The sequence below is a fragment of the Lethenteron reissneri genome, chromosome 8, assembly GCF_015708825.2.
Source record: "Lethenteron reissneri isolate LAM-NWPU_2019-01 chromosome 8, ASM1570882v1, whole genome shotgun sequence".
NCBI classification, from domain to species: domain Eukaryota; kingdom Metazoa; phylum Chordata; class Hyperoartia; order Petromyzontiformes; family Petromyzontidae; genus Lethenteron; species Lethenteron reissneri.
Window position 1 is genome coordinate 5,611,297 of NC_083786.1, and position 20,816 is coordinate 5,632,112.

The 20,816-nt window shown below is 50.5% G+C and overlaps 3 protein-coding genes across 3 annotated transcripts; 1 reads left to right on the forward strand and 2 right to left on the reverse strand.

The window, feature by feature from the left end:
- Positions 1 to 365: 365 nt before the first annotated feature.
- C8H10orf143 (chromosome 8 C10orf143 homolog) lies at positions 366 to 3,613 on the reverse strand. Its single transcript, XM_061579471.1, has 5 exons — positions 3,592 to 3,613; positions 2,135 to 2,292; positions 1,867 to 1,983; positions 1,311 to 1,373; positions 366 to 801 (listed from the first exon to the last, which is right to left on the reverse strand). Exons 2-5 carry the CDS (start codon positions 2,201 to 2,203, stop codon positions 772 to 774), a joined length of 279 nt encoding a protein of 92 aa, XP_061435455.1. The 5' UTR covers positions 2,204 to 2,292; positions 3,592 to 3,613; the 3' UTR covers positions 366 to 771.
- Positions 3,614 to 4,462: 849 nt separating this feature from the next.
- LOC133360530 (BCL2/adenovirus E1B 19 kDa protein-interacting protein 3-like) lies at positions 4,463 to 9,724 on the reverse strand. The gene is made up of 6 exons (XM_061579318.1): positions 9,476 to 9,724; positions 7,497 to 7,626; positions 6,754 to 6,916; positions 6,401 to 6,483; positions 5,450 to 5,599; positions 4,463 to 4,910 (listed from the first exon to the last, which is right to left on the reverse strand). Exons 1-6 carry the CDS (start codon positions 9,546 to 9,548, stop codon positions 4,862 to 4,864), a joined length of 648 nt encoding a protein of 215 aa, XP_061435302.1. The 5' UTR covers positions 9,549 to 9,724; the 3' UTR covers positions 4,463 to 4,861.
- Positions 9,725 to 13,525: 3,801 nt separating this feature from the next.
- STX5 (syntaxin 5) lies at positions 13,526 to 20,789 on the forward strand. Its single transcript, XM_061579329.1, has 11 exons — positions 13,526 to 14,337; positions 15,344 to 15,481; positions 16,054 to 16,124; positions 16,271 to 16,326; positions 16,478 to 16,548; positions 17,008 to 17,124; positions 17,536 to 17,592; positions 17,703 to 17,787; positions 18,227 to 18,336; positions 18,682 to 18,803; positions 19,282 to 20,789. Exons 2-11 carry the CDS (start codon positions 15,419 to 15,421, stop codon positions 19,439 to 19,441), a joined length of 912 nt encoding a protein of 303 aa, XP_061435313.1. The 5' UTR covers positions 13,526 to 14,337; positions 15,344 to 15,418; the 3' UTR covers positions 19,442 to 20,789.
- The last annotated feature ends 27 nt before the right edge of the window (positions 20,790 to 20,816 follow it).

Sequence of the window (20,816 nt, forward strand, 5' to 3'; positions counted from 1 at the left end):
AAACATGGTTTACCTCAATAAACAAATGATTTCATAAATATACGATTATAAAACCAGGCTTTAGTATCTTCAGAGAAATGGTGACAGATATGAGTGAACACGGTTATCGTGAAAAAGCATCTGATGACCGATCCAAATGAAGAATCTGTGGGATTTAATCTCGCTCAAAATGGTTTACTTAAAACGGTCCTGCACACCCCATGGCAGGTCCGTCTATCCATAATTGCCCAGTATGCAATTATTGATGCATCCACCAGACCATCAACCACATTGAAGCATTCAACCGCACATCAACTGCAGCCATTTCCTGGCTGACTAATCTGGACAGAGACATATAAGTTGCTATCCATCCAGCCATAAACAAATTGAAGATTTGAATACAATTTTTTTTAATAAACTCAGCCATAGTCAGGATATAAATCAGAATCGCACACTGTGAAATAACAAGAATGAGGACACAGTGAAACACGTCACCCATTCGCCTGTATTACAAAGTGTGGATATAAAAATGACGTGTAAAAATATTACAGCAATATTTTGTTAAAACATTCCATGATGGGTTTTATCAGCAAGGTGTTGTGCCAGCCTAGCTGGCTATGACAGCTTTGCTGTATTCATCGTGCATGATAAGTGCAGCGAGACACCTCTCAACCTGAGATAAAATTCCTAATCCGTAAACAATTACAGCAAAAATAATCTCTATTAAAGGGCCCCAGCGGCTGGGAGGGCGGCCCCGGCTGGGCCCGTGGAGTTGCCCCTTGAGGCCCCGCGTCACGAACTCCCCATGTGATTTATGTGGCCCTGGGGGGACACGCATATGGGTCAGATACGTGGAATAATACAGGTAGACAGTGCGGACAACTTACAAGTCTATAGATTACCCTGATAAAGTCATACAATGTTGTTACACTATTTTCCAAGTATTATACATAGCAAACTAATACAAGATCCATAATACCTTTTTGGACTCACTCAAATCTCTGACCTCATCCCGGTGCCATACTTCTTTGGATGTAGATGGCTCTTGATCACTCAGACGTGGCTGAGGCTGATGACTGCTGCCAGATGTCTCGGCTAATTTTACAGATTAAGCTGTTACTCCATTAAATATCAAGGGAGGTTCATGTGCAGAAAAAATCACTAGATTTTGGCACTAATCGCATTGTTGTGGAAAAATTAGAAAATCGCATGCATTGAAGTAACTGCATCAGTAGCATATTGTCACCTGTATTAGTAGCAAGGCAAGAATGAGAGTGCGAGAGCATCCAAGGATAACAGCACGATCAAGCCGAGACTAAATCTGCTCTTACCGACTCCCCGGCCAGACAACGTGGGCAGACTTGCGGCGTTGATCCCAGGACCCCGGGTTCCATCTGCAACAACGACAACAACTAGAGACTCCACGATACTATAGATGGGATATGCAATGACCGCAGAGTGCCATGGCTTGTGCTCCCTGTAAATAGTAACACTGCGAGGGGCACAGCCTAATTCGGTTGTCGCCCAGATCGATTACCGCAGTATAACGGTCCGTGAGTAGGACGAGACGGAAAAAACGGATGTGTGATTTTTTACTTCTGTAAAATCTCGCAGAAAGAAGCGATGGGGTGGTGTGGTTGCATCAAAGAGATTGTCTGTGGTGACTTTGTTTCCTTGGAACTTGAGTGCCTCCCCAGCCATTGTACTGAACTGCCTCTTAAACAGAAGCGGTGGGCATTAGGGGAGCAGAACCCCCATGCCTATTCCATAGCATCGCATGTCCATCGCCCCATGACGCCTGTATCCCCTGGCACATACCTCCATGCCCCCCACCCCCCTTACCACCTCTAGTCTGTACCTCCACGGTTCGTGGCCCCCCTCCAATACCTGCATGGGCTCGGGCCGGCCGGAGGCCCGCGTGTCGGTCTGCGTGAGCTGCCCGGGCCAGCCTTGCGGGAGGGAGGTGGGGAATTGCGCCGAGGTGCAGCCCCGACACAGCCGCTTCTGCACCGCAGGGAAGGGGCCAACAACAACAAGAAGAAGGTCGCACCGTGTCACCTTGGCTCGGCCAGGGAGGAGAAGCGAGCACGGAGGGGGAGGCGAGGAGGAGAGGTGGAGAGGGTAAGAGGGCAGGGCAGGGGTGAGAGAGCCTCACCGAGTCCGGGCCGTGCTGGGTGTCGCCTCCCTCCTCACGCTGCCTCTTCTGCAGCTGCACCGGCTCCATTGGATCGGCTTTCCCCCGATCCTTCTTCGATCCCAGCCCGGCGCATGGGCCCCCGGCCACGGTGAAGCGACGCGGACAGTGACCTCTGACTTACAGAAAAGTGAAGGGAGTTATACCGTGGTGGTCGTCCCCATGGATCTACAATGCTCACTACAGTTCTCGTGTCAATACAGTCTTCATTACAACCCTCACCACAGCCCCCGTGTCAATACAGTCCTCACTACAACCCTCACCACAACCCCCGTGTCAATACAGTCCTCACTACAACCCTCACCACAACCCCCGTGTCAATACAGTCCTCACTACAACCCTCACCACAGCCCCCGTGTCAATACAGTCGTCATTACAACCCTCACCACAACCCCCGTGTCAATACAGTCGTCATTACAACCCTCACCACAACCCCCGTGTCAATACAGTCCTCATTACCATCCTCACCACAACCCCCGTGTCAATACAGTCCTCACTACAACCCTCACCACAACCCCCGTGTCAATACAGTCCTCATTACCATCCTCACCACAGCCCCCGTGTCAATACAGTCCTCACTACAACCCTCACCACAGCCCCCGTGTCAATACAGTCCTCATTACAACCCTCACCACAGCCCCCGTGTCAATACAGTCCTCATTACAACCCTCACCACAACCCCCGTGTCAATACAGTCCTCATTACAACCCTCACCACAGCCCCCGTGTCAATACAGTCCTCACTACAACCCTCACCACAACCCCCGTGTCAATACAGTCCTCATTACAACCCTCACCACAACCCCCGTGTCAATACAGTCGCCACCGTTCGCCACCGTCTTCACACTCCCCGCCACTCTGCTGCAGTCTTCACTGCAGTTTCCCTCGTCAACCAGTCCTCACTCTTCAGGCTCCAGTGTCACTTACAGTCCTTACTCAACCCACACTTCCCAGGGTCCTCACCGCCACGGTTCTCACCAGCCCCCTTCCTCACCGCCACGACCCTCACCAGCCCCGCAGCACTGCGGTCCCCTGCCCCCTCCACGTGGTTGCTGCTACGGACCCCGGAAGCGACGGCGAGCTCTGGGATTCTTGGGTTTTCTGCCTCTCGCGTGGGGCTCGTGGGACCCGCAGTTGAGGAGACGCGTCCATGCATAAGGCATGATACAGCATACGTGGTGTAGGTGTAACCCTGATGGTGGAGTGTATGCTGTCACTGGTTGCTCAAGAGACACCATCCCAACAATGTTGGGCCATGCATGTCACGTACAGCTCGTTAACACTGCTTAGCGAAGCACCCCCCCCCCAATCACCAACGTTGCGGCGGGCATAGAGCATGTTTGACCATACACTTTGCCACGATTGTCAGCGCGAATTGGTGAAACGGCGTGTCTGAAGATCGGTTTGGATATCACTCACCTATGTTGGCCGTGGCGGGGTATCTAACTCATACGGCAGGGTTTAGAGCACTGCGCGTTCACCACTACGCCAACGCTTCACCTGATAGCCCCATGTGTATCAGTCATAACAGAAGTCGCCCTTGGGAGCTCGGATATGAGCACCGCTCCTTGTAGAGTATTCTTCAGCTCCTGTTTCTAACGAGTCTCCCCCATAGCCTCAACCTCTCTAGCTATACCCATTTATTGTCGGCAGAGGGCAGTGCAACAACTATGGCACGTATGGTATTCTGCTCTCACGCCTTCACCAACACGCAGCTGACCAGCGTTGCTGAGAGCACGGTACGAACAACTCACCCTCAAGACCCGCACGGTATGGGGAGGCCCTCATCAGCAGTAGGTTAACTAACGGGCTCCACACGTGCATGGTGATGAGCAGAGAGCACGTGAATTTTAACTTCAGTTGGCGCGGACACAATTTGATTGGTAGACACGGAATGGTGGGTGATGGGGGCGCACTTAAAACTGCCCGGTCCTCAGAACTCTCGATGCCCCAATACGATCAGCAACTAAGAATAGCCCGTAATGCAACCGCAGTCACCAACCTCAACCCACGGACAGCAGTACAGTACATCACTGTCCACTTCAATAATTTGCTGGCAGCATTTCAGATATTTATCAGGCCACTCCTGAAGCCATCCAATGGCTCACTCACCAACTTTAATGAGCAGCATATAAACATTGCTGATCAACTCGACGCTAAACAAAATTCGAAGACCGCCCATGGGCAAGGTACACAGTGTCCAAACATCCCAGAGGTGAGGGGGGGGAATGACGCACACACATTGACCGAAATACGGGTCACACTCAAAGCCAGGTCAGTCGAATAGTGCTCAGCTATGGGGAACGTTTAATCATGGATAGATGAAAGCATGTCAACAAATTACAATACTGTACTGTATTCAGTGTATTGTGATCTACAGAATGTAACAAAATAAGGAACTGGAAGGCACAATGCTTAAGATAACAATGACTTTTCAATATACACGACTCATCCTTTACAGCACTACGTATGATTTCACAGTGGCATACAAGCATATTTTATAACATGCACTAAAGTACTTTTCGACGTCTCGCAAGTAACACAAACATGGGAGAGTGCTCAGCTTAGTGTAAAACTTAACTTTTACTTCTAAGGATTGTTTTTATTTTCAATCAATTACAAGGTTTTTTTTAGCTTTAGATTTTTAACAATTGTGTTTAAAAAGTGAATAAGAGTTAAGTGCCTTCTTTTACAAGGAGCTGTGGGAAGAGGCGGCGAGTCGCTTGCCGATGTAGATCCTGCAGGAGACACGAGATGACGTTTTAAAAAGCGACAAACATACGTGCACATTCACATGCACACCACCTGCCCATCTGCAGAGTTTTGGAAAGCACTTTCGATTGAAAGCCACACCAAGTCTGGTTACATTTAGAGCCATCTGGGGTGTGGTTTGTTTGAGAGTTATATGCGTTTTGCAGCAGTCTTCTATCTTCGATTACAATCTGCCAAAACCGGGCATGCCTCTGACCAAATCACAAAGCTGCAGGCAGCTGTTGGTGAAGCATGCGTTTGGCAAATATGGCTGATGAATCCATGTGTGACACCCAGTGCTTAATATCAGTCGGGTCTGTCTGGGGCAGCAACCGGAAAATATTTCTGCACCGCACAGGCAAAATTCAGTAGACCTCTCCCTATGGCTGTGGCTACTGGCCATGTGCCACCTACTCCAATCTACCAGTAACCCAGAGAATATTCAGTGATAAATTAATCCCTGGTGATCCATGCATCAGTGCACGTGTGGAACGTGCGTGTGTGCGTGTAGATTGCGCGTGCACACCCGAGGCCGAGGGTGAGGAGGTGGGAGAGGAGGAGGGATGGCACGATGACACATAGCACCTCCGACGAGAAGAGGCCACCGCTATTCACGGCGCTGCTTTTCCGCACGCTTGTCCGTGCTGCACGATGCGAGGCATGCAGCTTCAGCTCTCTGAGAGGCGCACGGATACACAAAGACCCCTCTTAGCGTTCAACAGACTGTTGGGAAAAGTTCTGTTTGCGAGCAACTATGAAGGCCGGCATGGACCACACGAGTGGATGGGTGGCCAGCACAGCACTCGGTCACCTTTGTCTCTCCAGTGCTGAGGTTTACACACAACACCAGGTACTCATGTATGGCTGAGTTGACCTAGGGGAGGCCCAGAAGCAGTTCAAATATTCAGCACATACAGACACACTAACACACACAAGTGTACAGACACCAACACATGCACACACGACACAGGTATGCACGACACAGACCCAAGTAAATCCTGACACACCAGCAGGCTGTGTAGCAGCTGCCAAAAGCCCATCCCCACACCTCCCTGCATCGCCTGATTTGATACGAAATGAAAAAGGAAATCTGCCTCAATAAAACAAACATGTGGGATGAGTTGCTTATAGGCACCACAGCCTCCAGGTATTCAGCACCAAGTCCCTGTTTGCTCAGCAGTTGCCGCCTGTCATGCATTGCCAAGTGGGCAAGTTGGCATGGCCACTAATGCACGTGGCTATGAAATGCTTATGCAAGCGCATGGTTCGGGGGCTGTGTTTGCAAATACAGTTTTTGCCCAACAGTAGAAACACTGTGGTGAGTAATTTCCAAGTGCTGTCATTATATATATCAGGCACACACCCACACATGTATTTGTGCATATGAAGTGACGTGCCACAGCAATCATCAACATTAAACACGAACACAACATAAACAGCGCCAGCTGGCAGTGGCATGGGTCGGTGATGGACTCACTTAGGTGGGGAGTTTTCAGGGCGGCTGGACCATTCCGAACTCCTCTTGCTTCCCGCCTCACTGTCGCCACTCTCCTCATCCGACTGCACACGAACAATCACACACACAAAAATGCACACATGCATTTGCAGCCATGCACACGCTGGAGCGAAACCAACATGACAAGCAATGGGTCACCATGACAGGTCATCTCCTATTGAACGGTCTGAACTTGCGTGCCTTCCAATTTAAAGCCGCAGATATTAGCCCAAGGTAACCTGCACTACCTGTCGCTCAGACACAGCGTGAATCTACCCGAGACAGTGTGACAGCAAAGAGATCTTAAGTAGAGAGCGGTGGCCCTGGGGCTGTACCTGGCGACTCCCTCCGTCAGACTGGGGGGGCGTCCCTAGAGCCTCCCCGCTCTCCAAGCCACAGCTGAAGACTCCGCCGCCTCCTTCGCCTAGGAATGTCTCCTCCGCGTTGCTGCTCTCTGGGCCACAGCTGAAGAACACCGGGCTCTGGGGCTTCTGGGGGCTACAGACGTGCGAAAAGCAAACAAAAAGAGGTAGCGACAGCAAGCGCTAAAAACCCACAGAGGAGACACGACCTCAGTTCACATGGGACAGTTATAACCACTCATATGCTGCACCAGATAATGTACGGTCCTCAGACACACAACACAGCTCTGCGGCACCCGGTGTGTTAAGCTCACATGGACAGTCCCACTGGACAGTCCGCACTGCCAGAGACCTCCTGGCTGACGGTGACCGCTTGGCAGGCATCAGCATCGTACTGCCAAACCAATGACAGAGACGCCCCCGTGGAGCTGCATGCCACAGCCGCCCCACTACCATGGACCACTTCCACGACCACATTCTCGGGGCATGATGCAATGCGCAGAGAAATCTAAAGTTTTGCATGGGCACCGGATAGAAAAACTGCATGTGTGGCACAGCGGTATCCATTGTGTACCAATAGTCAATGCGAGAGTGACGCCAAGTGCTACCAGGCCGCTATAGGGTGAATGTACGCTGCACAGCGCAGCGTGTATGTTGAGTAGTGAGTGCGTGTTAATAGAAAGTCGTGGATGTGGATGGAGAGATGAAGTCTCCACCTGTGGCTGTGGGAGCGGCTCTGGGGACTGTTGCGCTCCGACTCGTGCTGCGCATCCAGCAGGATCTGCTCCATGACGTCTTCATCGTGAATGGAGGCAGACGATGGCACGTGCTCCAGGCCTCCTCCTCCTGTCCACGTCACTCCCATTAGGGCCCTCGGAGCTGCAAGCCCCGGTGTTAATGCAAAAGCCTTAACGTCCTGTGCACTGAACCACAAACCAGCATCCCTTCACCCAAACACACCTGTCCTACCTACACAGGGCAAAGGCTCTGCATGGGTGCTTATAAGATTACGCCCACGAAGTCGCTGACAGGGTTGCCAATTTAGAGATTTTGTTGCTAGGTTTTATCGACTTTCTGGACTTGCTTAGCAACACAATTGTGTCAAGGCAACAAATGCAACACCTTTCTAGGACAAGGACAGTATGCAGCTTCAGAAGCGATTCCAGGTGTATATTAAAGATTCTGAACCCGATTACTTACTTTTAATACTTCGATAATCGTCTCGTGAAATGCTGGACAACTTTATGTCAATGTAGCGACATCTAGCGACTTTGTGAGGTTCATTTGCAGGCTATTCACTTGGAGTTATCGCCGCTGTGGCTGCCACGCCTGCAGGAAGCGTGGGGGACCAATGCTTCTGCGTTGCCCCGCTGAACTCAGCTGCCCCGTGCTTTGGCCACTTTCCCCTAAATATCCATATTTATTAGGGGCTACATAACAAAATCTAATTGTAACTGACATCAGAAGTGTTTTGAGAGCAGCAATGTATCAACTCGCGTTTCCCCTGGTCACTTGTTCCAACCAAAGTCTCCCTTTCAAAACAACTTCTGCTTTCGCTGCGTTATCACCTGGTTCTAAAGCAGACCGCGCTATGATCTCAAGGATCTGTGTTCGAATCCCACCCGAGGCTAACATCCGTGTCGAATGTCTGAAGCGCTCTTGGACCACCCCTCAACATTCTGTACCTGCCCACGTGTTGCAGCAGCAGCAGTCAAACGGAGGATCGTAAAAACGCTACAAACCCTGACCACGCAATCTACCTCCCGACAAACACTTGCGTAGGTCAGTGCCGGTAGCAGGCAGCCCCAATAATAAAGCCCAGGGCGAGAGCTCTCGGCTCACGGGGGATCCTGAAGGCGGATATCCCCCGGGGGCATCATCGCCCATGTCCACGCACCCCTCGCGGCAGCTCCAGGCGGCTCCATCCAGCCCGGGTGGATGGGGACTGCGACCCAGATTAAAATGAGCTCGCACTCCTCGTGGTCTGCAACTCCTCCTGTCTCTCTCTCTCTCTCCCTTGTTACGTAAACTCTCTCTCGTTTTCCAGACGACCGCACAAATCGCCACGGGCGAGAAGCCGCGTTTCGAGCCACCCATCCAGTGCAAGCGGGTGTCACGTCAGGCACAATTACCGCGGATTTGCGCTGACGTCAACCGCGGCAGTTTCTACAGAAATATCGCTGGAATTTATTGCAATTAGCAGAGGTGGGACAAAGTCATTGTTATGCAAGTCCAAGTCGAGTCTGAAGTCATCAAATTCATGACTCGAGTCTGACTCGAGTCCAAGTCACATGACTCGAGTCCACACCTCTGGCAATTAGCGACCAACAACAACAACGTCGGGATAAAATAGTAACATCGACGATAACAACCACGGCACCACCGACAATAACAACAGCAGCAGCAACCAGAGGCAACGGAGATCAGCTGTACGAGCAAGTGAAAGCGACGAAGGGCCAGACCAGACCGCCCGCTCTTTCCCAAGGGGCTCAAATCATTGCAACACAAAACAACAACAGCGGCGGCAACATTTGCGACCGTCTTCCCCCATCGTCGCGGGGCGTTTTGAGCTGACAGCGCGGACAAGAGCTCCCTGAGCCCCAGGGGCCAAGCTCCAAGCCCCGTCCCTGCCCCGTCCCGTGACTCTCTTCCCCACTGCCGCGCGGCGCTACGGGGCTACCCAAAGAGCCTTCACCTTCCTCCTCGTCGTCGTTGCTGCCACCACCACCACCACCATGGCCCGGGGGCTGTTGCTCCGGGGAAGACATCGCGCTCCCCGGGACCGACGGACCCGTAGGCCCGGGAGTCGCGAGATCCGGGGACGGGGTGCAGCGCGGGGTAGATGGTCCCGGGGGGCGCGGGGTGCACGGGGCCCGGGGTCCCGGAGGCCGAGCGGGGCCCGGCCGCTGTGCGCGTCCCCGCGTGGCCTCACCCCGCCTCGAAATCTCTACAGCGGATGGGGCAAGACCACGCCCCCTCATCCAGCTCTGGGCCAATTGGAACCGCGTGTTGTCGTGCGTGCGCCGACTTAGACCAATCATCACGCTGCGACGGAGGCTGCTGCGCCCAAGCGAGGTGGAAAATGTAAAGGCGGCGCAACCAATCGGAATGCGGGTTTACAGCTCAATCGTCCAATCAGAGCGCGGCTGTCGCGAGGCGCGGCCCCGCCCCTCGCTTGCACGTCGAACCAATGGGCGAGCGACGTTTAGCGCGCGTCGGGTCGCGTGATGCCGACCAATCGGAGCGGACTGCATTGGGAGGCAGCGGCGCGGTGACGTCATCACGTCGCTCGTTGACCGCCGGCCCACGTGGTCGCTGCGTGCACGCGTTCCACCCCGCGCGGTTTGTCAATTGTCACTAACACTGGTCAACACACTTTTTCTGGCATGAGGTATTCCAACGGTTTGAAGGTAATTTTGGGGTGCTGATTCCAAATCTGGCAGCAGTTTTTGACTATCACATCAGGTTTTTGAGATATCAAATATTGCATTTTCAATTGAAACTGCAGAAGAAAAATATTAAATAAATGTGGATATCTACATAAAATGATATTATAAACACACTATCCTAAAAAATACAGCACCATATTTTAACACTAAAGCAGTCACTGACTCGCAACAACTTGCAATCATAAGTGACAGAGTTAATTTCGGGTAAAATCAATTAAAATGGGGTATGCCGATAGCATAAAAATGAGAGCAAATCTCAGATTTGGAATCAGCACCCTGAAATTAGTCTAAAACAGCTGCAAAAATCCAGGCCACAAATTTTTTTGTTGACCAGTGTAATACAGAGGTTGTTTTTTGGGGGTGAGAACGCGTAAATATATAAATGTGTCGTTAAACCCACCACCACCCGACACAGCCAATTAGAAAGGTTTATCACGTAAACAACGTGGCCAATTCGTCACGAGTACAGTAACGCCGGTTGTGTGTTAGAGAGCAAATCCATAACATTTACAATCAATCATCGCCCCAAGTCGTGCCACAAAGTCCAGCTTCAGATTGTTTCTGTTAGCCGAGGGACCCCCCACCCCTTGATGGCAGCTACCCCCTTTGCAGCACAAAGGTGACGCATCACCTGCCTGCAAGCGGACACGTGTTTGCTCAATATAAAATGTAACTGGCATTGAGTCAAACATCCCCATTGCTCAATTACCTGCAGATGACTCAATTTTGATTTTTGTTTTAGGGGCCGTCCATAAATGACGTCACGCCATTTTGGACGATTTTTGAACCCCCTCCCCCTCGTCACAAAAAGTCAGACCCCCCCCTAAAATATGACGTCACAAAGCTCTGCCCCCCCTCCGCCAAAACCATATTTCCATTTTGAAAAAAAAACACGTTTCAAATCGCTTTAAACTATTGTCATTGTAGTGCGTATTTATTTAATGTGGCGCTGCACTCTGATGTTGTAGTAGTGTTGTTATAACAATCAGTGTTATAACAATTCTATATTTATTTAAAGTTGCGCATTTTGATGTGACGTCACATTTCTCAACCCCCCCCCCTCTCGTCACACATCGTCACAAATGTCTGACCCCCCCTAGGTGCGTGACGTCATTTATGGACGGCCTCTTAACCAGGTAAGGCCATAAATGAAAGCTTAACGCCTGTTTCTAAATGTGGAGGTAAAAACATAATTGATGAAAAGTGACACCTCGCATTTGCTCATATTACCAATGGTAATGACATAGGCTATATGGAATGATTACATCACTTTAGACTTTAGAGGCTGCAAAGTTGGGCTAAAGATATATACGAGTAAAACAAGTCACGTACAAGTTTGAGAGAGGGAAAAACATCTTTATTGGAGGCGAAAAACTGAAAAACACAGCACGTGATATCAACAGTTATTAAAGGCGGCCAGATATTAAACTGATGCAATTAAAGAGCCGAGAGCATGTTGGAGCACTTTGGGAAAAAAATAATTAGATAATGAAAAGCAGTATGTACCGATGTGCCGTCTAAAATAACGACGTATTTTACACTATGTAACACAATTTTTTGTTCCTGGGTAGTGTTATATTTTTTTATTGCTTATACCTAGAAAGTATAAAAAATGGCTATTCCCCACAAAATTTGCTTTTTTGACCAGGACTTTACATAAACGAAAGACACAAATGCGCACGTTTTCTCATAAAAAATAGGTAAATTTTTCACTATCACTGTCCTGGTCACAAAAACAAAGTTTGTGGGGAATAAACAGCCATTTTCTGTACTTTTCAGGCATAAGCAATTGGGAAATAACACTTACTACCCAGGAACAATTGTAGTGTAATCAGTGTACAGGATGATACCCGCTATGACATATGGCCCGGCAACTTAAAGTGAATGTTCGTGTCACTCAGCAGAGTGTGTGTTGCTCACTATCAGCACTTACCCAAAAGCCTTAAGGTTTAACAGTACGTGTCTTTGTTATCGTGAACTGTTCGCAGTATGGTGAGAGTAGCTCGTGAGTAGTTAGTGACGTTCGTAGTGTCATTAATTTTGGTAGTGTGAGTGGTGAGGAGTGTGGTGAGTTGTTGTTGAGAGTGATGAGCAGTTTTTATTTTGATTTGAAGCTTTCGTGACTGCAGGGATTCATATTCTTGGTTCTTTCGGTAAAGTCACGTAGAAGGGAAACAATAAAATAATAAAAATAGAAAACAATAAAATGCTCATGACGTTTCGACTACGTGACTTTACCGAAAGAACCAAGGATATGATGAGTAGTTGTTGAGGAGTGTGATGAGTAGTTGTTGAGTTTGGTGAGTAGTTGTTGAGGAGTGTGGTGAGTAGTTGTTGAGGAGTGTGGTGAGTAGTTGAGGAGTGTGGTGAGTAGTTGTTGAGTGTGGTGAGTAGTTGTTGTTGAGTGTGGTGAGTAGTTGTTGAGTGTGGTGAGTAGTTGTTGAGTGTGGTGAGTAGTTGTTGTTGAGTGTGGTGAGTAGTTGTTGAGTGTGGTGAGTAGTTGTTGAGTGTGGTGAGTAGTTGTTGAGGAGTGTGGTGAGTAGTTGTTGAGTGTGGTGAGTAGTTGTTGAGTGTGGTGAGTAGTTGTTGAGGAGTGTGGTGAGTAGTTGTTGATAGTGGTGAGTAGTAGTGGTTGTTGAGTGTGGTGAGTAGTTGTTGATAGTGGTGAGTAGTAGTTGTTGATGAGTGTGGTGAGTAGTTGAGTGTGGTGAGTAGTTGTTGAGTGTGGTGAGTAGTTGTTGTTGAATGTGGTGAGTAGTTGTTGATAGTGGTGAGTAGTAGTGGTTGTTGAGTGTGGTGAGTAGTTGTTGAGAGTGGTGAGTAGTAGTTGTTGAGTGTGGTGAGTAGTTGTTGAGTGTGGTGAGTAGTAGTAGTGGTTGTTGAGAGTGGTGAGTAGTAGTTGTTGATAGTGGTGAGTAGTTGTTGTTGAGAGTGGTGAGTAGTAGTTGTTGAGTGTGGTGAGTAGTTGTTGATAGTGGTGAGTAGTAGTTGTTGATAGTGGTGAGTAGTAGTTGTTGAGAGTGGTGAGTAGTAGTTGTTGAGTGTGGTGAGTAGATGTTGATAGTGGTGAGTAGTTGTTGAGAGTGGTGAGTAGTTGTTGAGTGTGGTGAGTAGTTGCTGAGTGTGGTGAGTAGTTGATGAGAGTGGTGAGTAGTTGTTGTTAATAGTGGTGAGTAGTTGTTGAGTGTGGTGAGTAGTTGTTGTTGAGATTGGTGAGTAGTAGTGGTTGTTGAGTGTGGTGAGTGATCAGTAATTGTCGCTTTTAGTTTTGCAATCCCACTGCTGCCCTGGGGGCGCTTGAGTCGTGTCTTCGCAGTGCGCATGCGCGCGGGACGTGGCGGGGCCTGGGCAGAAGCTGAGCGGAGTGGGGACCGGGAACGAAGCCGAGAAGCCCCGGGACGGAGACCAGAGCACGACTCGGAGACCAGGACACGGAGACCAGCACACGACACAGAGACCAGAACACGGAGACCACAACACGACACAGAGACCAGAACACGGAGACCAGCACACGGAGACCAGCACACGGAGACCAGCACACGACCCGGAGACCAGCACACGACTCGGAGACCAGCACACGACCCGGAGACCAGCACACGGAGACCAGCACACGACCCGGAGACCAGAGCACGGAGACCACAACACGACATAGAGACCAGCACACGGAGACCAGCACACGACCCGGAGACCAGAGCACGGAGACCAGCACACGACCCGGAGACCAGCACACGGAGACCAGCACACGGAGACCAGCACACGGAGACCAGCACACGGAGACCACAACACGACATAGAGACCACAACAACGGAGACCAGCACACGACTCGGAGACGAGAACACGACACAGAGACCACAACACGGAGACCACAACACGACCAGGAGACCAGCACACGACCCGGGACGGAGACCAAACCCCGGGCCTGTGATTAGAACCAGACCCGAACTCGGACTGTAGCCTCTAGGGGGACAGTCCTTCGAGCGGAACCAGAAACGAGGAACCGGAGGCCGACAACGCGGACCCAGAGCCCGAAGCCGGAGGCGACCGGACCTCGAGACCCGGACCCCGACCGAGGACCAGGAGCCAAAGGGAACGAGGAGGGGGAGCCCAGGTGAGCAGGAGACGGCAGAGTCCGAACTGGGGTCCGGTAGTCGGTCTCCGAGACCACTGCCACGACAGACGTGGGGAGAGAGAAGCACTCGGATATGAGGAAGCGGGGACCGGCAAGGGGTAAAAAGGATTGCGGGGCGGATGAGCGGTGCTTTGTGATCAGGCGATGGAATCGGGGATCCGGGAGAGGGGATCGAGGACCAGTGAGACGGTCGAGGGGCTCAGGATAATAGAGAGGGGACCTGGATGATTGATCAGGGGGCCCGGGAGAAGAGATCTGTGTCTCGGGGTCCCGGGGTCGTGGGTTCCGGATGCTTTGTTCCACGTTGGGGCTCGGGGTGGAACGGTTCACAACTCGTGCCACAGCCACTGCCACACTCCTCACTAAACACGGTGATGAGCTACTGACAAGCGTGTTCACAATGCCTTAAGACTAAACATCAAATATACACATTCAAACGCTACACATTAAACTCATAACGGCACCGTCAGCCCATCAGTACAAGGCGCGATATTTCAGATGAGAAATTAAGATAATTAGCAGCTAAATTCCGACACATTACATTGCATTACTTTTCTTGTCTACAAAAGCAAGTACAATTCAGAATATATCTGCGTCTATAAAGCTTAACACGTCTACGCTTATACATCCAACCACCATAAGTGATTTTCTCCCTGCTCAAGCCAATATGGGCACCAACTCAATTATTGTGTTGGCGACCGATGGGTGTTTGTGGAAATTTCGCAAACCCTACTCCACATAAAAGCCACATGTTGTTGTCCTGCATCAAAATAAAATACAAAACCATGACACATAAAACCACAAGCCCAGTCACACAAAAACATGACTCATCACAGACCATGCTTATCATTAGCTCTGGTCCAACCAATGTGATCACCAAACAAACAGTCGTTTACAGGCGGTGTGGCACCTCAGTGGTCTTTGCGTGGTAAACTTTTCCAGAAGGTATCCCAACATACATTGAGAATGCTAATGTACGTTTCAGGTGACGTTCCAGGACTTTTCATTACCCTCGACGGAGCTGAACCACCGCCAACAACGTCCCTGTACCAGCAACGCCATGACGTGTCGTGACAGAACGCAGGAGTTCATGGCTACCTGCAAGTCCATGCAAACGAGACAGGTACAGACCATCAGCCCCCAAGCCCTCACCCCTAACTCTAAACACTAACCCAGCTTCCTGCACTCACGTGACAACTTACTCAACTCGAAGAATCGGTGAAACATCTTTATTTAACCGGGTTCTGAGATAACTCGGGTCAACCCTAGTCCAGTTGAGTTTGCACGAGTCGGCTGTCCATGGAAATGAGGTGTTAGTGTGTACATTGGGGGCTTTGGATCACTCATGATCAGCCATTTGTGTGAGGTGAATAGACCACAGAGCACAAGTGCTGTTAGTGGGCACCTATTTTAGGTTGGCACAACATGCTCGCTGTGGGTAGAGCCGTGACTGCTCACTTGATACTCTTTGGCTCTCTTGTGTTGATCTTCACAAATTACGCCAGGTATTTATTTAAGGCCGAGTTGACCTATACGATTAAAAGCGCGATCTCTGTGAGGTGGCTGGGTTTTCCACGGTTTTATCAAAAACACAAAATGTAACGCTCGTGTGAGACTGACTGGGCAGACAAATGCAGTGGGTTTGTTTGGCCGTGAGATTATTGACCATTATTGATTGTTTGATTTTTATTGCAGAACGGCATCCAGGTGAACAGGCCGCTGGCCAATGCTGTGCGGCAGAGAAGCGAGTTCACCCTAATGGCCAAGTGAGTGCCCCAGCCCAGCACCCTGCGTTTCGCATGCTCGTGCCGCTCGGTGTGTTACAGGAGTTTGGCACGGTTAAAACTCTCTCCGGGTTAAAACTCATGTTTGAAACGAGCTTCTATATCCTCTGCGTGTGCTGCGTGTGCAGGAGGATAGGCAAAGACTTGAGCAGTACATTTGCCAAACTGGAGAAGCTGACTCTGCGTAAGTAATTGTTGTCTAAATGTGTAGTGCCCTTCATCACAGCTCGATGAGTGCTCCACGCTAGGTTACTCACGTGTGCGAACATAATGATACAAGTCACTGTGCGTCACATTGATTAACGTCCATTACAACTCTTGCTCTTTTTCCGCAGTCGCGAAGAGGAGGTCCCTGTTTGATGACAAAGCAGTGGAGATCGAGGAGCTGACGTACATCATCAAGCAGGTGAGAGGCCAGTTCGGCGCCCGCTCGCTGTGCGGTCAGTGCACGGGGCCCGGGACACACGGCCTGCACTCCGCGACAGGGGCTCACCACCCACGAGGAGCGGAGCAGAGCTTGCTGCGTGGAGGCCTGGGAGATAATATCCACCCACCCCATGTGGTCCCCGTGGTGCTTCTATGTGGTTCCTGTGTTTTCGAGTTAAAGAGTGCGATGATGAGTGGAGCATCAGGTGAACTTAGTGGGTAATGGAAGTTGAGCAGGAGCAAGCCTGACTGCAGTCAACTGACCTAGATGGGGCAATTTTCACCTTTGTGTGCACAGCAGCGTTTCCTGAGCCTTTTGTTATTCTCTGCGCGTTTTAGTTGAGTAAACAAAGGGCCATTGTTAGCCGCACAGTGATTCTGACTGCATTTCCTGTTTGTTTTTCATTGCTCACGGTTGTGTTGGCCTGTGCCCCCTCAGGACATAAACAGCCTGAACAAGCAGATCGCACAGCTACAGGAGTTTGTGCGCGCCAAGGGGACGCAGAATGGACGACATATGCAAACGCACTCCAGCACCGTTGTGGTGTCATTGCAGGTACTAACCCATACTCACGTTCCCTCAGAGGGATTGGCACATGCAGTCCCACTCGCCCGCCTGGTCCCCTTGCCTTGCAGGAGGCCTGTCGTATTATTATAGCTTTAAACCCGAGCTGGTAAAAACCGGTGTCTATATTCGCAGATGTAGACATCAAGTCATAGACGTCATTGACTTGAGAAAATAAGTGGACTTGTGTGGGACATGTGGTTAGGAGAAAGCTGATGGCTCGTGGTTGACAGTACCGATGGGGTGGTAACCAAAAGAGAGAACACATCCAAGAGCGTGTGCTGTTGCTCGATTGATTGTTTTATCACGTGACCGTGAGAGATGGCGATGGCTTGAGAAGGCCTTCATCCATCAGTGAATAGATCATGACCGATGATGAGTTGATTTTTCTTCCATTCACAGTCCAGGCTGGCGTCCATGTCAAATGAGTTCAAGAACGTGCTGGAAGTCAGGACAGAGGTGAGTGCGTTGTTGCACTCATTGTGATGCTTGAACTCCGAACCTGTTTCACCGTAAAACATTCCACCTGGTGACGCGGTGACGCGGTGCCGCTGGTCCTCCTCCCACAGAACCTCAAGCAGCAGCGGAGTCGACGGGAGCAGTTCTCTCAAACCACCATCTCCACGCTGCCCCCGCCCATCGCTAATGGCCATGGTGAGACACTGCTCAAATATGTGCCTCCTGGGTCACCGAGTAGACCGGGGCCAGGCAGGCAGAATGTGGGTGAACATGTTGTGATTAGGACTTGCTATGTGGGCTTTGTCATTGGAGCGTTTACGATTGGCGTGATCGATTGTTTTGTCCTGCTAAATGTCTATCTCTACTTGGACAACTTGTATGACGTCTCTAAACGTCCTTGCCGTACGTATTCCACGGAAGGGTAGTGTTTTAATGGTGAAAACCGGACACCCTGCATCACTGCGAACATCATTGTTTTGACTCGGATCGGTTTACTTGTTACCGTGTGCTTATTAACAAAATCCAATAATAATTTGGGAAAGAAAATCTGAGCCCTTGAGGCTGCGTAGAGTGCAGCGATGCCGGCGTTGGTTGTGATCTCTGCTGCTGCGGTGCTGCGGTGCGCTCGTGGCAGCGGGGTCAGTGCTGATGCAGGACGGCGCGCGCAGTGCAGCTGGGGGGGGCGATGTGGCCATCAACATGGACGCGCGGCAACAGCAGCAGCTGCAGCTGGTGGATGAGCAGGTATTTACTTGACTATTTGACACCCCTCTTTTTCAGAAGCAATCCGTCCACAAATGATAGTTCAACAAAGTGGCTTATAATGTGGACATGTTTTGCAAATACTCTAAACGCATGTTTTTCTAAATGTTGAGGGAAAAATCCACATGACCACTGGGAGAACATGCAAACTCCAAATATACAGGTGTCATGGTCGGGATGGGAGGGCACACCTTGCCCTGGAGAGCACGGGCAGGCCCCGGGCTAGTGGAGCGATGAGAATGCTGATCTTTGCAGTGGGACATGTAATTGCATTGCGGGGCACTTGACACGTGCATTGTGTTTTGCGTTTTTTTTTTTTGCGTGTAGGACTCCTACATTCAGAGCCGCGCGGATGCCATGCAGAACATCGAGTCGACTATTGTGGAGCTGGGCACCATCTTCCAACAGCTGGCACACATGGTTAAAGAGCAGGAGGAGCAGATACAGAGGTGCCGCCCTCTCCACTAACATTTCTGACTCATCGTTACAATTGGCTAGCCAATGCATTGGGAAGTGATGCGGGGTCACATGGCCTCATGTGTGACATGTATCTGCTCGTTTGTGTGAGTGTGAATTTCAGTAAGTGTGCTCTTGTGCCCTGTATGTGTGCACGTACTTGTGTGTGGGTATTTACGTGCATGTGGGTGTGTGTGCATGCGTGTGTTCATATTCCTGTGTTTATGTATGTTGAACGTCTTTCGCACCGTATGTAGTCTACCATACTTATTGGAGGTGTGGGTGTATAGTAGCACAGTGGTTGGCACACTGTACTACAAACCCCTACTGTCTGAATATGAATTCCAGCAACAGCTAACATCAGTGGAAGCGTTATATGAACTCTTGCTGGGTCTCGCCAGTGTCAGTCGTCGGAATGACTAGAAAAGGGAATTATGTCTACATCCTCTTTGCGTATGTGTCTGTGCACAGGATTGACTCCAACGTGGAGGACACACAGCTGAATGTTGAGGCCGCTCACTCCGAGATTCTCAAGTACTTCCAGTCCGTCACCTCCAACCGCTGGCTCATGGTCAAGGTCTTCTTCATCCTCATCGTCTTCTTCATTATCTTCGTTGTCTTTCTGGCATAGGATGGGTCCCGGGAGGCACCCACCGGCTTCTTCTGGTTCCTTACGGCCTCACCGATCCCCCCAGCATTCGCGTTGCCACGCCATCTCCTCTCCCCTGCGCCATGTTTTGTGCCCTTGGGTTTGTGGGAGTGAGCGACTGTCAAACATCTCTCCCTTTTGGAATGTAAACAAAGCCACAGCCCGATGGGGGGAAAAGGCCACCCAACACCCCCCCACGTGGATGGTCTCTGTAGCTTCTGGGCCGTGTTGGCTTCTCTCCTGTGGGTGGAGTTATTATTCCAGGTGGTTCCACAGCCAAGGATGCCTCGTTGAGCGATGAGCGAGGTATTCAGGCGCTTGGGAAGCGTTGACGAGAAGAGTGGCCGTGCGGTGGCGCTCGGTGAAAGCACTTTGTACTCACGCCTGGATGAGTGTGTACGGTTCTGAGCAGAGCTCGGGTCACGCGTGCTCGCATAAGGGAATGTCAGGGTAGGATTTTTAGGGTTCTCAACACGTCTCGTGTAAGCTGAGCTCATTAGGACAGGCATCTTAGTTTTCTTAGGGTTCAGAGCAAAGGTGGTGGTTACCTCTCCGCTCCTTGGGTCCCATGAAGCCGTAAACCCAGGGGGAGGCCTGGCAACAGTTTTTCTTAGTCCCGACTTGTAAAAAGGAGTAAATAAATGAACGTTGTGTATGTGAGCGCAGAAATATACGTCCTTTAGGTGTGTGTGTTTGGAGACCACGTTGGCTTTACGGGAGCAGCTGTAGCATTAGGCCTGGCCCAAGGGGGTGGTCACCACTGTCCCCTGAATGATCATGAGTCCTGTGTCCAGCTCCGACACAAGTCACTCTTTGTTCATCTGCATCTCTCAGTGTACATTTCCGTCAGGAGGGTGAGCACCCTCGTCATTACAGTGCGAGGTTGGGTTACAGATAAAATGGGCCGGGTTTAGGGATGTTACTCTGAAGACTGCATAAATACCTTGCGTGGAAATGTTTGTTATATTTATCGGAGATAAAAACTCAGAAAATGTCACGCAAGATGATTTATGCAGCTGACCAGCAGCCATCTTACTGCGGCCGCACAGATAGTGCTGGTTTTGGCCTGTCCGGCCGGGTCGGACCGTGCTACACACGCTCTGCTCCGTTGTAAATAGCGATCGGTAAAGGCGCACTGTGCCCGGCGTGGGAGTGAAGCGAGCGTTAGCTCTGCAGACCTGCAGGGTGCGTGGTTGCGTGCTTGCTCGGAAATCCACACACGCTCGCACGCTCGCACACTCGCACACTTGCACACTCGTACATTCACACACGCTCGCGCATGTACACTAATATTTTCTCAAGTTTCTGTATTAATAAACTCTTTACTGTTCTTGACCCTCCCGGATTTCAGTCGTGT

Excerpts from the sequence above, each read along its gene's own strand:
- C8H10orf143 (XM_061579471.1), bottom strand. The coding sequence starts at position 2,203 with ATGGAGCCGGTGCAGCTGCAGAAGAGGCAGCGTGAGGAGGGAGGCGAC. Across the intron at positions 1,374-1,866 it reads GCCGGCCCGAGCCCATGCAG|ATGGAACCCGGGGTCCTGGG; the intron begins GTATTGGAGGGG and ends TCGTTGTTGCAG. Across the intron at positions 802-1,310 it reads GTTGTCTGGCCGGGGAGTCG|GGCCACATAAATCACATGGG; the intron begins GTAAGAGCAGAT and ends GTGTCCCCCCAG.
- LOC133360530 (XM_061579318.1), bottom strand. The coding sequence starts at position 9,548 with ATGTCTTCCCCGGAGCAACAGCCCCCGGGCCATGGTGGTGGTGGTGGT. Across the intron at positions 6,917-7,496 it reads AGCCGCTCCCACAGCCACAG|CCCCCAGAAGCCCCAGAGCC; the intron begins GTGGAGACTTCA and ends GCACGTCTGTAG. Across the intron at positions 5,600-6,400 it reads CCTGAAAACTCCCCACCTAA|AGAGCTGAAGCTGCATGCCT; the intron begins GTGAGTCCATCA and ends TGCGCCTCTCAG.
- STX5 (XM_061579329.1), top strand. The coding sequence starts at position 15,419 with ATGACGTGTCGTGACAGAACGCAGGAGTTCATGGCTACCTGCAAGTCC. Across the intron at positions 17,125-17,535 it reads CCGTTGTGGTGTCATTGCAG|TCCAGGCTGGCGTCCATGTC; the intron begins GTACTAACCCAT and ends TTCCATTCACAG. Across the intron at positions 17,788-18,226 it reads GCCCATCGCTAATGGCCATG|CGGGGTCAGTGCTGATGCAG; the intron begins GTGAGACACTGC and ends CGCTCGTGGCAG.